Source organism: Embiotoca jacksoni, unplaced genomic scaffold, assembly GCF_022577435.1.
Source record: "Embiotoca jacksoni isolate LCO1_2020_lvr unplaced genomic scaffold, fEmbJac1.0.p SCAF_7, whole genome shotgun sequence".
Classification (NCBI taxonomy): Eukaryota; Metazoa; Chordata; class Actinopteri; family Embiotocidae; genus Embiotoca; species Embiotoca jacksoni.
Genome location: NW_027185425.1, coordinates 10,660,618 through 10,672,952, shown reverse-complemented (window position 1 = coordinate 10,672,952; position 12,335 = coordinate 10,660,618). Strand labels below are relative to the sequence as shown.

Here is a 12,335-nt window from a genome sequence, read left to right as displayed (position 1 = left end):
CACAAAGTAAACATCCTGTACAGTTTATACAAAGTTTAGATAAGGGGCCACGGGAGCTTCTCAAGTTACCAAGTTATTCATCCATGTCCTCCTATTCATAAAATTCTAGATTTACTAAAAGTAAACTTAAATTTTCTTAAACTTGTTAATATTTCTACTTTCCTCCGTGAGAGGTCCAATAATAAGTGAAGTATATCTATGTTAGTCATACCAATGTTTCGTTTACTTTCTGTTGTTTTGTTTAATGCCAGTCTACCATTCCCTTCTTATAATGTTTATATCAGCTAGTGCAGACATTGACATGCTGGCCATCATATTTTAGCTAAACTTGTAATGTTTGGCCTGGAATATTAACCATTAGGATGAGTTTAAGATGCCAAATCAATTTCACAATCTCTTTTGCTTCTGTCACAATGTCATTGTCATTGAATAATGGATTTCATGAATTTTTTTTAATTTCTATATTTTTGCCTAAAGGTTAAGATTAAAAGTGCATTCCTGAAACAGTTTGTTTATATCACAGAAACTTCCATCAATTGTACTGCAAATATTAACATGTAGATTCCCCAGGATGTATAAAACATGCAAAGCACTGTACATCTAAAATTGCTCGACCTAAATGTTATTCACCAATAAATGCTCATACATGAGGATGCGGAAGGCTCCTTTGTGCAAAGAAAAACTGCAAGAGCTCCTTTTTGAAATCTTTCCACCAAGGCTGCCGCCCTGTTGCCCTGAAGTAGTCTTTAAAATTGGAGCACTCTGATCCAATTTGAGATTCTGGGACAAAAACCCTCTCCCTTGCGTCCCTTTACTTGTTTGCAACAATGGCTGCATCTTGAAGTGATGATAGAGGCTGTTCAGAATGGTCAAAACCCAAAGTGTCTTCAGGCCACTTTTAAAAAGATCTATTATTGGTCAGAAACTCTATTTTCATTGCTTTGCCAACAAATAACAATTAAAGCGTCAGAGCATTGTTCTCGTGTGACTAAGAGTGACCTTCACTTCATCCTCATTTGGTCATTGGTCGCATAAAGTATTCTCTCCCCTGGATAAAAAAAAAAAAAAAAGGCTTTCCCAGATTATCAGCTGATAGATTTGTAAATTAAACAAGATACAAAACCAAAACAGTTTCTGTTTCCCTCCAGTTCTGCTTATGAGTTTTAATAAGACATTATCTTTCTCCCTTTGTTTCTCTGTCTCTATTCTGTGTGTAGCTGGAGAGAAGAAGAAACCTGTTAAACCAGTAACAGGAACTCCCAGCCCGAAACTAAACGGTCAGTTCTATTACAGTCTTTTCAATTCGAGGCTACTGCACCCCTGTCCTTCTTTGTCTATTTTTTGACTTTCCTTATCTATTCTATTTAAGTCTGGTTCAGTGTGTGGTTCAATAAATTCTGCTCGGCTCCTTTTCACTCTGCTCAGTTCTGCTCCACGGTGTTGTTCGCCTTGTGTTCTTGTCGATTTCATTGTACTTTAGTGCTTTCCATCGTTCTTCTAAATGATTTATTTTTCCTCACTACACATAGAAAGGTAAATTAACCACGTGGTTGTTCAGCTCTTCTCCATTCTACAGTTTTGTTCACCTCTGCTCTGTTGTGAGCTGTCCCATGCTGTCGTATTTCAAAACCCCTTTTGCGTCTCATTGCATGTGAAGCTCCAGCAGCTACGACAAGCGAAACCTGCTGTACCTGTGTATGATAGGAACCAACTCAGAGATGCTGCATAAAGCCTTACAGGAAATCTTTATTTTCTACAACTGTACATGTTTAGATGACATTAAATGTACAGGAAAAGATACAATTTCAAATTCTGTCATATGCACTTTATACACACTACATTTACATTGTGTAATAAAATGTCTAATGCAGGGTTCCCACTGGTCGTGGAATTTCTGGAATATCATGGACTCATAAAGAGTCAATTTCAGACATGGAAAGTCAGAGGGTTTGAGCATTTTTGTTCCAAGTCATGTTAAAATTGTATTTGCCATTTATCAAAATGTTATATTTTCCATACATTTTTCTATATCTTGTTATTTTATATGTTTCCTGAGTGATTTTATCCCCCTCACAAATGTCAACAATCACTTCAGTCAAGATATGCTTTTTCCTGTACGTGCTAAAGAAGGCAAACATGCCAGGGAAACGTGAACGTATAAATTTCAAGAGCTTTGGCTACAAAACGATGACTTCAAAGATTGGGTGTTAAGACTAGATGACAGAAAAGCTAAAAGTAACGTTTGTAAAACTACTATTGTACAACAGCAAGAAGGATGCTGCCTGCATGAAGCAGACAGAGGCATCAGTTTTGTACCAGGCGTCCATCATTGCTCTGCTGCAGCTGAGTGGAGCAGTACTAGTTGAGTAAGCATAGACTATTTTGCTGAGTTTATGGTTCCACAGTTAAAAAAAAAGTTTTGTACTGAAAAATCTTGCAAATAGATGGGAATGAAATAACGTTGCTGGTTTGTGTGATCAGCACGAAGATGGACTGTTTTTCCGTTCCTGGAAATTTCCGCTTTTAAGTTAGTGACAGTCAGGGAAACGTCAGGGAATTTTACATTTGACTCAGAGTGAGGAACCTTGAAAATACCCAAAATCTAGATAGCCCGTTAGACTAAACTGTGTCTCGAGTAGAAAAAGCAAACAAAAACAGCAGAGCTGTTCAACAGTTGCCTCTTTGTGCATATTGTGGTAATGCCAGTTAACGTTTGCTGTGAGACAATAACTTCTGACTACCAATCAATCAACTATTTTGTATTTTTGACAACTGAAACTATTGTGAATAAAAGACAGGAGACCAGAATAGAAGACACGACCTGTCTTAATCTAATCTCTATTCTCTTTTCTTCTCTTGTGTAGTTCCAGATGATGTCTTTGCTCCTAACTACATATGGAAAGGTTCCTATAATTACCGTGGGAGGAAGCAGCCTATGACTCTGAGCATCACCAGCTTCAACTCCACCACTGGGAGAGTCAACGTTACCCTTAGTAACGGCAACATGGAGCTGCTCCTGTCAGGCATGTTACATTATGGTTAATTATACAGTGCTCTGAGTGCTGAATATGCCTTTAATAGAGGACACATGTTATGAGATTGCGTGATAATATGTCACAGTTATGGTACAGTGCTACATGATGCAGTATTGATCCATTGTTAAAACAGTAAATAGACACCCAGACATTACAAGTAATATGGAGCGCCAGCTTTCAACACTTTTGCTGAGAACTCTTTGAATCATTTGTTCTGCTTTTTCTAATGGAGGATTATTGGTGTATGACTTTCACTTTTTTTCTTCGAGCTGCCATGCTTCTTTTTAATGTTATTATTCTATTCCCGCCCTCCAAACTCCCACACCCACACTTACTCACACACTTACCTCCGAGGGTTCCTCAACAGCATCAGCAGGGGGTTAAGACCCTATTAAAACACAAATCCTGTTGAAGCTAGAATTGGTTCGTAGAGTAGCAGGGAGCACAAACACCATATCACAAAACCGTGCTGCTATCAGACTTCTAACATCCGTCTTCCAGCTTAAAGGAGCAGCTTTAGATCAATAACAGCTAAAGCTGCACTCACACAGTCACAGAAAGGCCAGTGGCCAGTCGCATAAAACTTGCATGTTGTTCCTCCTAAGAAGTCAAGTTTTCCTCACCTAAGAACTGTTCTTAAAGAAATAGTTCAGCATAGTGGTAAATATACAAGAAGCGAGAAGAGGATATCAGTCGTATGCCTGTGCATTTAAGGTCAGATTTTGTTGATGTGGGGTTGTGTGAGGTACTTCTGTAGTCAGTGAGTTACCTGCATTATATGAGGGTTGACACATTCGGAGAGTCAGGCAGTCTTAGCAGTGTTCGTTCGGATGTAAACTAACGTGAAAACGCCACCAAGTCGCACAGTATACCAAATAGTCTAACCGATCAGGGCAGCAGTAGACCGGAGACTCCTGTGTTCAACAAGGTAAAATTTCTGTTTTTATCAAGGGAGTCTGGTGGCTTTTAAGAGAGCGATATAACGGCTTCAGTTCCCTGCCTAAAAAGACTCTGACGGTCAGGTAAAGTGGTCAAAATATTCGAAATATAGTGGACACTGAAACTGATGTTGATTTTTTTTTAGGTGGGCCTTTTTATAGATGGCTAAAATACAATGTGTTGTAGATCCCCTCAGCAGCAGTACATTGCTTAGTTTCTCTGCAGGTACAGCTGCATGCTTCTCCAAACTGGGGAGTGCCGACCCCCAAATCAACTGCAGGTAATACACTGACTATGAAGTGCTTCAGACCACAAATCCAAACTATCCTTTCTGTTCATAACCGGAGTCATAATGTGAGTAAGTGAAAAATATTCCTACCAACACTTCTAAAGATATCTTACTGACAAAATATATCATAATCATTTCTGGTTTTAGATTTAAAGAGAGTTACAGTATGTGTGTTTTTGTCTCAACACTGTCAAAAATCTAAATTTTACCCAGATTTTTTTTTTAATCAATGTTTGTTTAGTTTGTTTTATAGCTGCGTTCGTGCTGCTCTTTTACTTCTCATCCTTGTCTCTCTTTGTAGTTTCCTTTTTGACTTGATTTATGCATCTTATTGATGCTGCACCAGGGGAACAAGAAACACGTGCTGAAGGATCTAATGATCTGTAGTAAGCAGGCCATTATATTCTTTGTTATATTGTAAACAATGTGTTTATTCTGTCCTCTTCAGGACTGTACAAGGCTGTTGAGGCCCGGCTGTTGTTGCTGATGTACCAGGTGAACTATGTGAACCAGGGAAACCAACTGAAGGACTCTGCCATCGCTCCAGCCAAGATTATCGAGGACTCCTGGACCATGGATGGATTTGTACGTCTCACTGGATTAAAATATTCGAGACAGATTTACAAATCCAATATTGAAACAAAGTGACACATAAGCAATGCTTTTTTATTATTGTTAAATCAAAAATACAAAAGACAAACATTTCCAGTGTGTAAATGCATTTTTCACAAGTACATTTTAGCATAGTGCAATGAGGTTTAATAGACAATCTAAAAGGGACATTTTAATAGAGAATTCAAGTTGCTCCATACTCAGTGTAGTAAACAAATTAATACTGTCATCTTTCAAATCTATACTAAATTCTTAACTTACTAAACAGTGTTCTGTTTAATTCTAGGCATTATGGGGAAACACTATATACGTATTCATCATGGAGTACTTGCAGACTGGGTCTAAAAAACAGTGCTTATTTGTTCATAATTCAGCTCTCTGTTTATCTAATATTTGTAAATCAAGTATTTAAACAATGCAATATACTCTGCAGTGTTGATGTGTTTCCGTCCCTCTTTAACGATCTCTTCCTTTCTATCCTCCTAAAAGCTTTTCTCAGCCAGTCTTTCTCTCATTTCTTTGTCCCCGCAGGTGTCAGCAGAACCTGATGGTTCTAGTTACGTATTCCAGGGTTTCATTCAGGGAAAAGACTACGGACAGTTTGGACTGCAAAGACTGGGTAATTTTCGCTTCACAGGATTTAGCAGCAGCATAAAATATTACCTGTCTTTCATGTCTTTCTTTGGCCAACAATGAATGAATGCAAATGATGATTAGAAAACAAAAGCTGACAGACTGCTTCCAAGAATCTCACAAATTTAGAAAGTGACTGGGGAGTTTCTACTGATTTTATTGCTCACAGTGATTCAGCATTGCAGTTGATACATTCCCACCAAGAACAAAAGTTGCTTTTCAGACTTAAAAGTGGTGAAACCCATCCACTTGCAAATAAAGATGATGACTATCTACCATCTCCAACTGCAAGTCCCAGGTCACCTGCAAATCCAGCATCAACCATTGACAAAGTGTAATTTGTTGTCACACAGGCAATCTCAGAACCTACCGGCTATTAGTCTCATGAGGATTTAGCTTCTGGGGTCAGTGGCCAATATTTAGGGGGTTCCGGTGTAGATGGCATATATTCAGGCCAAGTGTTCCTTTTCCATGCATCAGTCATTGTCCACAGTCTACTTGAGATGTGAGAATGGAGTTAGTGTTAAGAAACTATGTCTAGTTTCCACTTCAAAACTGCAACAAAGCGAACAAATGGATAAATTATTGTCAGATGATAGCTGATGGGTTCCGATATTGTAGTTCAGCCAATGAATTCCATCTTTTTTTGCTCTCCACACAGACTGTTTATCTGCATGTAATCAAAATCAAAGCACTCTCAAAAATGATTGGACTACAAACTGACACCATTACGCTTCTGGCACCAAAATCCTGTCCAGTTGCTCCAGATTCTCTAGTCAGATGCAAATATGTGTTGATAGATATTACACTGAGAGTGTATTTCCTTGTCGGTCACAGGTCTGAATATGTCGGAGAGTCAAAACTCGCCACCCCCCCCAGCTCGGTACCAACAGCAGTTCTGTGGCAATCGCTATTCTGGTGCCTTTCTTCGCTCTAATCTTCACTGGGTTTGGCTTCTATCTTTACAAACAAAGGTAAGTGCTAAAAAAAAAAAACAGAAAACCTTTGAAGTGTTTTTCTGTTGAATGCGTTGCTATGAATGGAGAATTACCTCACGTCTGTTTTTCATTACTGTCACACAAAAAGTGAGGAAGGCATTATGAACATTGAATCTGAAGCTGTCTAATTCGTGAAAACATCACCTGCCATGGTGATTTGGTCGGCGAGGTGCTAAGAGACAGTTAAGTCGCTGTTGCAAACTGTGCTGCAAAACAATTCTGTTTAGGAGGTGGTAAATTGGATTTTTCAGAGATATGGTGTAGGCACAATTGACTGGTGTTCACATTGTTAACAGATGCAAATAACTTCTGTTCTGTCGGAAATATCTAAAAAAAAAAAAAGGCTCGCTGAAGGAATTAGTTTTGGATGGGCTGATTGGAATCTCACCAGGCTTCCTAAAAAGCACAGCACTCCTTTTAATCCTTCTTAAAGCTTGTTTACTATGCCTCCTCCCCCAAGACTGCCTCCACTATTGTCCACTGGCTCCTCAGTTATGTCAATATTAACAAACAATTAAAGCAATTTCAATCTCTAAGGTTTTATTCGTCTTTGCTTTTGTGTTGTTTTCTTTCACAGAACCACACCAAAAACACAGTACACAGGCTGTGCAGTCCATGAAAACAACAACGGCCAGGCTGCCTTCGAGAACCCCATGTACAACACCAACTCCAAGGCTGTGGAAGGAAAGGCTGTTAGATTCGATCCGAATCTAAATACTGTCTGCACCATGGTCTGAGGATTGATTATCCATACTTGAACTCAATGACTCAGCTATCTAATGGGACCACAATTGGTAGAAGGCTCTGGAAGGGAAAGCCGTATGCTTCAACTCAAACTCCACCTTCATCAACAACACGGCCTCTAAACTGATTACAGGAGACTTTCATTCCCAGTTCAGAAGCCTAATCTCCCCCAGCAGAGGAAAAAAACTCTGCAGCTGACACCAAAACTCAGCATTGGTTCCCTCAACTAACCGCATTTAGTATCCACATAAGAAATTAAAAAGAAACGTGAACACAAAAGGTCTGCTGCCCTCGACAGATGCAAAGAGTAAAACTCTCAGTGAGCAGCGACATCAAGTGATAGAAAAGGAGGCAGTGGAAAACCATTCTGGCTGTTATCTATCTCTAACCCCAAGAATCAGCGGGTCATGGAAACTTTATAATTTGATTTTAAACCACACACAGCCATCATACGACAACCTCTTTTCCAATCTCACTTGCTGTCTGTAATACCAGTACCAATGAGTTAGCCATGACCTGCTACTTCAGACATCATGACATGTCATGTCACCATAACCCTGTGCAGAGTTTTATACTTCACAGAAAGTAGTGGAGAGGAAGTCCCACTCTGAGCTCTGTGATGATCCTCGCCTGTAGAGAGAGAGACAGAGAGCGAGCACACATCTTCAGTGCTCCGGCCATGGTTACACTCCATACAGATAAACTGCACTAGAAAAATGGGTTGAATTTAGCATATTGTCACACCAACTGTGTTGAACTTAACGACGATAAAAACAGAACCGCAACGGCCACAGACGGGGAGATGTGACATGAAAGAAGATGTCATAAAAGACACTGTGAAGCAAAGACAACTGTTTCTATTTGGGTTCAACACTGACAGTAAAAAAAAAAAAAAAAAAAAAAAAAAAAAAAAACACTGTCACCAGCAGACTGACTTGTGAAGCCTATTTCTAAAACGACCACGGAATACAACACCTTAACAACCAGACAGGACAACCCGCCTGTCGCCATGACAACCAGAGGCTGATGTCACCGGTCTCTTGTCTTTTTGTATTGAAACGGAATCTAAGATGGCTAACGCGAGCAGACCGAAGCAAAAGTTGCTTTGAAAAGAGACCGACTCCTAAGCGAAGGGTGAGGGCAGCCCTGGAGACGGAGCTGTAATCCTAACTGGACATGGATTATAGCAAAGCAAAACTAAAAGGAGTCTAAATGGGGAACTAGCACTAATAATGCAGATGAGAGACTGGCTCATCTAATGGATAAACTGCCCCTTTCCATCCAATGGATACGAATGGAGGCTGAGGAGATGGAGTCAGCTCCCAACTGAACTGGAAGTCGAGTACGGGAGTCATTAAGAGAAAAGATGGGATCTTAAAATCCGAACACAGCCAATCAGAGCCTGTCTAACCTGAAATAATCTACTGAGAGGTCAGCCCTCCTTCTACAGAAGGAATCAGACCAGACAGAATATGGCCTTGAGGACAGATGTTCCTGAGCCTGTGAATTTACATGGATTCTGATCAGAAAGACGCTGAATGGATACAGAGGACTCTGATGGACTAACAAAGATAAAGACTTTGAGAAACAGAGAAGGCTCTGGCACTAAAGCACATTTTACAGGAACACTACCTGTCCACCCGCTGAGAGCTGGACTAACACAGGGACAGAAAGGTTAGCGAGACACAACTGACAAAGTGAATGACAGAAAAAATGACAGGTGCACACGCTAAAAATGTGGGAAGTCAGATAGAGACAGGTGGTATTAAGGCAAACAGTCACACAACGAGACAGACAGGTTCAAGTAAGACAAGCAGGGTCTTGGACTGTCCCCACTCCACAGAAGGACAGGTTTAAACACGGATTAACAGGTTTACAGAAAGACAGGCTGATAGGATAGGAGACACAGACAGACAAACTGATAGACAGGCTATAAAGAAAGACAAACAGGGTTGTAGCCCTACGATTGTGGACAGCGGTCCATTGTAATTCTGCACTCTGAGAGTGCTTATCTTCTTTCTTTGTTACTGCTGCAGAATCTTCTGATCTGTAAATCTATTGCATATATATTCGGGAGCATTCACCACCTATATTTTTGTGCTATATATTTACCACAGGGGAGGGGCTGAAAGGGAAAGACAGATTATAGCAGAGTTTTTAGAAAAAAAAAGAAATAAATATCAGAATAAAAGATATTATAACTATGTGCTGTTCACAGAAGTCACACAGTATTTTGATTCCTTCGTAACATGAAATTGGTTTATTTTAATCTCTTGTGTAACGTGAACTTCCTCTCACCATCACTGTCTTTCCCACTGAGGCAATCATGAGTGTCAGTGGTATTGTTGTTGTCATTATTGTTGAGATGCAAGGTTTGCCAGCAACAATCATGCTCTTTAAACTTTATGTTTTATCACACATGGCAGATTCCTAAAACTCTCCAAGAGGTGGAGTTTGTACTTTGGTGATTCAACCCCTTCACTGGATGTGTTACAGATACAAAATAGTGGCCTCCATAATTGTCACCATTGTGACACAGACAGCATTTTAATTATCTCTGTTTTCTAACCTAACTGTTACTGTAATATGAGGCCACAGAAATTTGCACATCAAAACGCTGTACTAATGTGTTTTTTTTCTTCTACAGTTCAGAGATGTCAACAACCCCCATATTGTCATGGCAACACAGAAATTCTAGCTCTTAATTGAACTGACTTGTTACACTGCATACGGCCGTACTCTTATGCAGCTCTGGGTGACTTTCCCTTGTTACAGTAACATAAATGATGATAATGGTGATAATTGCTGGTGAACTGCCCAACATGCAGCTTCTCGTTGATGGCGCTAGATGTTTCGACCTACGCAGAAAATGTGTGTTTTGCATTGCGGTCATAATAGTTCATGGTTGATTTTTTTTTTTATGTTCTTCATTGAGGAGTTGACACAACATACAAAGGATGAATTGACTGATTTAGGAAGCAATGCTTTTAATCTGTTTACTGAATCTGAAGGATCAAAAAAAGTATTATTTAATTCAGTTCTAAAGCCTACAGGTTTTAACCTTTTGTTTAAAATCTCAAAGACATGATCTGTAAATTTCAAAGGTGCACAAGTTCACCTTCAGGTTTCATATCGTTCTTGGTTTTTAAGATTCTCAAAAATCAGTTTTGAAATGTCCAACATAATTCTTCAGAGGTGTTTTATTCAAGGTCATTCTTCCTTGTGCTGAAAGTTTTAAAAGGGGGGGGGGGGGCTGTGGCTCAGTCGGTAGAGTGGGCTGCACACCAACCAGAAGGTTGGTGGCTCAATCCCCAGCTCCTCCTGTCCACATGCCCAAGCGTCCCCGAGCAAGACACTGAACCCGAAATTGCTTTGGATAAAAGCGTCAGCTAAATGAAATATAAAAAGAACTTGTACTAGTTTTGGCACTTCTGAAGTATCACACAGTCGAGTGTGGTGTAGGAATGAATAGATTCAATGACCTCACACATTCTTTTGTGTACACTTTGCATTTCAGAAGCTAAAAAATGTCTTTATTATAATTTATTTCATAAGCTCTTCAGCTTTAAGGTGAACTGAACCTTTTGAGACAATGTTAAGATTTAAAATTCACAGTTGAATAAACACAAAACTGAGCCCATTGAGATTTAATATTTCCCCTTATTTTTATTTCTTAAAAATATAGCCATATGATCTCAGCTCAGTGTTCCATGGCTGGAAGCATTTTTTTCAGATCTGATCTGCCACCTTCTAATAAAAAACATTTTATACAACCTCTACTACATTTTGCCCCCCGTCAGCCACCAGAGGCTGTTGTTGCACATGTTGTCGGCCTTTGTGATGGGTTCATGTGTCATCTGTAAAACCATGCAAAGCATTCAAATAGTAGTTAATTATTAAAATGGTAGGACCTGAAAAATGCAGCAAAAACCGCACCTATATTAACATGACAGGAAAACATGTATCCATCAGCATGAGTCACTGTTTTGCAGCTTTGGTGCTCATTTAAAAAGAAAAAAAAAGTACTTGTTTTGTTTGGAAGTGTCTGGTTTAAAGAGGGAGAGACTGGATTTCGTGAGTTTGGAGTCCCACATATGATGAATCGCTGTACTTTTTAATGAGTCTGGGTGCCAGGGTGAGCGAAAACATCTACTTTGTTTTAAGAACCCCCGCTGCTGTGACCACGGGCACCGACTGCAACCAGTTAACTGATATCTCCATTTAAAGTCATTACTGATTTAAAAGCCACGGTAGCTGCGGCTTCCTTGTTTATCCACCCCATGACTGTCCCACACTGCATCGCTATGGTGACATCGTTTCTTATTACAGTTTGGATTGATTGTTGCTGCTGCTGCTGCTGTTGTTGTTGTTGCTGTTGTTGTTGTTTTCTTTGGTATGAATCTGACACAGTGCCTACCAAAAACCATGGGACCCTCCCTGTCATCTACGCACATATGCTCTATCACACACATACACGCGCACACACATGCCAACACACACCTGCTCCAGCCCCCCCCCCCCCCCCCCCCACTCCCACACCCCCGCGCGCCCCCCCATCAGAGGTAATTTTTTTCTAAGCTTCAGTCTATTTTGCCACAAGCTTTTCCTACTGACTGACCGCAATAAGACCCATGTGATTTGAAAGACTTAAAGCCGTTCCTGCCTGGGGACATTGGAAATATTCACCATTTGAAAAAAAAATCTAATGAAATATAGAATAAAAAAGTGTTTTGTACAGAAATATATTTTTATGATGAAATTATTTGTAAAATGTATGAATCTATTATGTAAATTTTCAATGCAATGTAAAATTAAAAAAGGCTAATTGCTTTTGTAAAATGTGTGTGTTTTTCTTGACTGCGTTTTGTTACTTACCTTTATGAGGAATGTACACCAGGCTTCAAGCTAAAGCTTATACATATATGTAAGATTAAGTTTTGGGATGAATTGAAAAGTAATGTGGAATGTAATATGTTCTTTAGGTTTAAGTGTGACTAAGAAAATTAGTTTCAAAGTTAGGGAATACCTCGAGGCACAAAGTGAATAGAAATATGCAGTTTATAAATACAGTGTAGCCATCTCACC

The 12,335-nt window shown here is 39.6% G+C and overlaps 1 protein-coding gene across 1 annotated transcript in view; it reads left to right on the top strand.

The window, feature by feature from the left end:
- The window catches only part of LOC138214832 (CUB and sushi domain-containing protein 3-like), a 337,499-nt gene extending 325,410 nt beyond the window's left edge, over positions 1 to 12,089 (top strand). Inside the window, 7 exon segments of the mRNA XM_069176654.1 lie at positions 1,218 to 1,277; positions 2,865 to 3,023; positions 4,712 to 4,848; positions 5,407 to 5,494; positions 6,346 to 6,377; positions 6,379 to 6,482; positions 7,084 to 12,089. Coding sequence (XP_069032755.1) covers positions 1,218 to 1,277; positions 2,865 to 3,023; positions 4,712 to 4,848; positions 5,407 to 5,494; positions 6,346 to 6,377; positions 6,379 to 6,482; positions 7,084 to 7,243 — 740 coding nt within the window. The 3' untranslated portion in view covers positions 7,244 to 12,089.
- Positions 12,090 to 12,335: the final 246 nt, after the last annotated feature.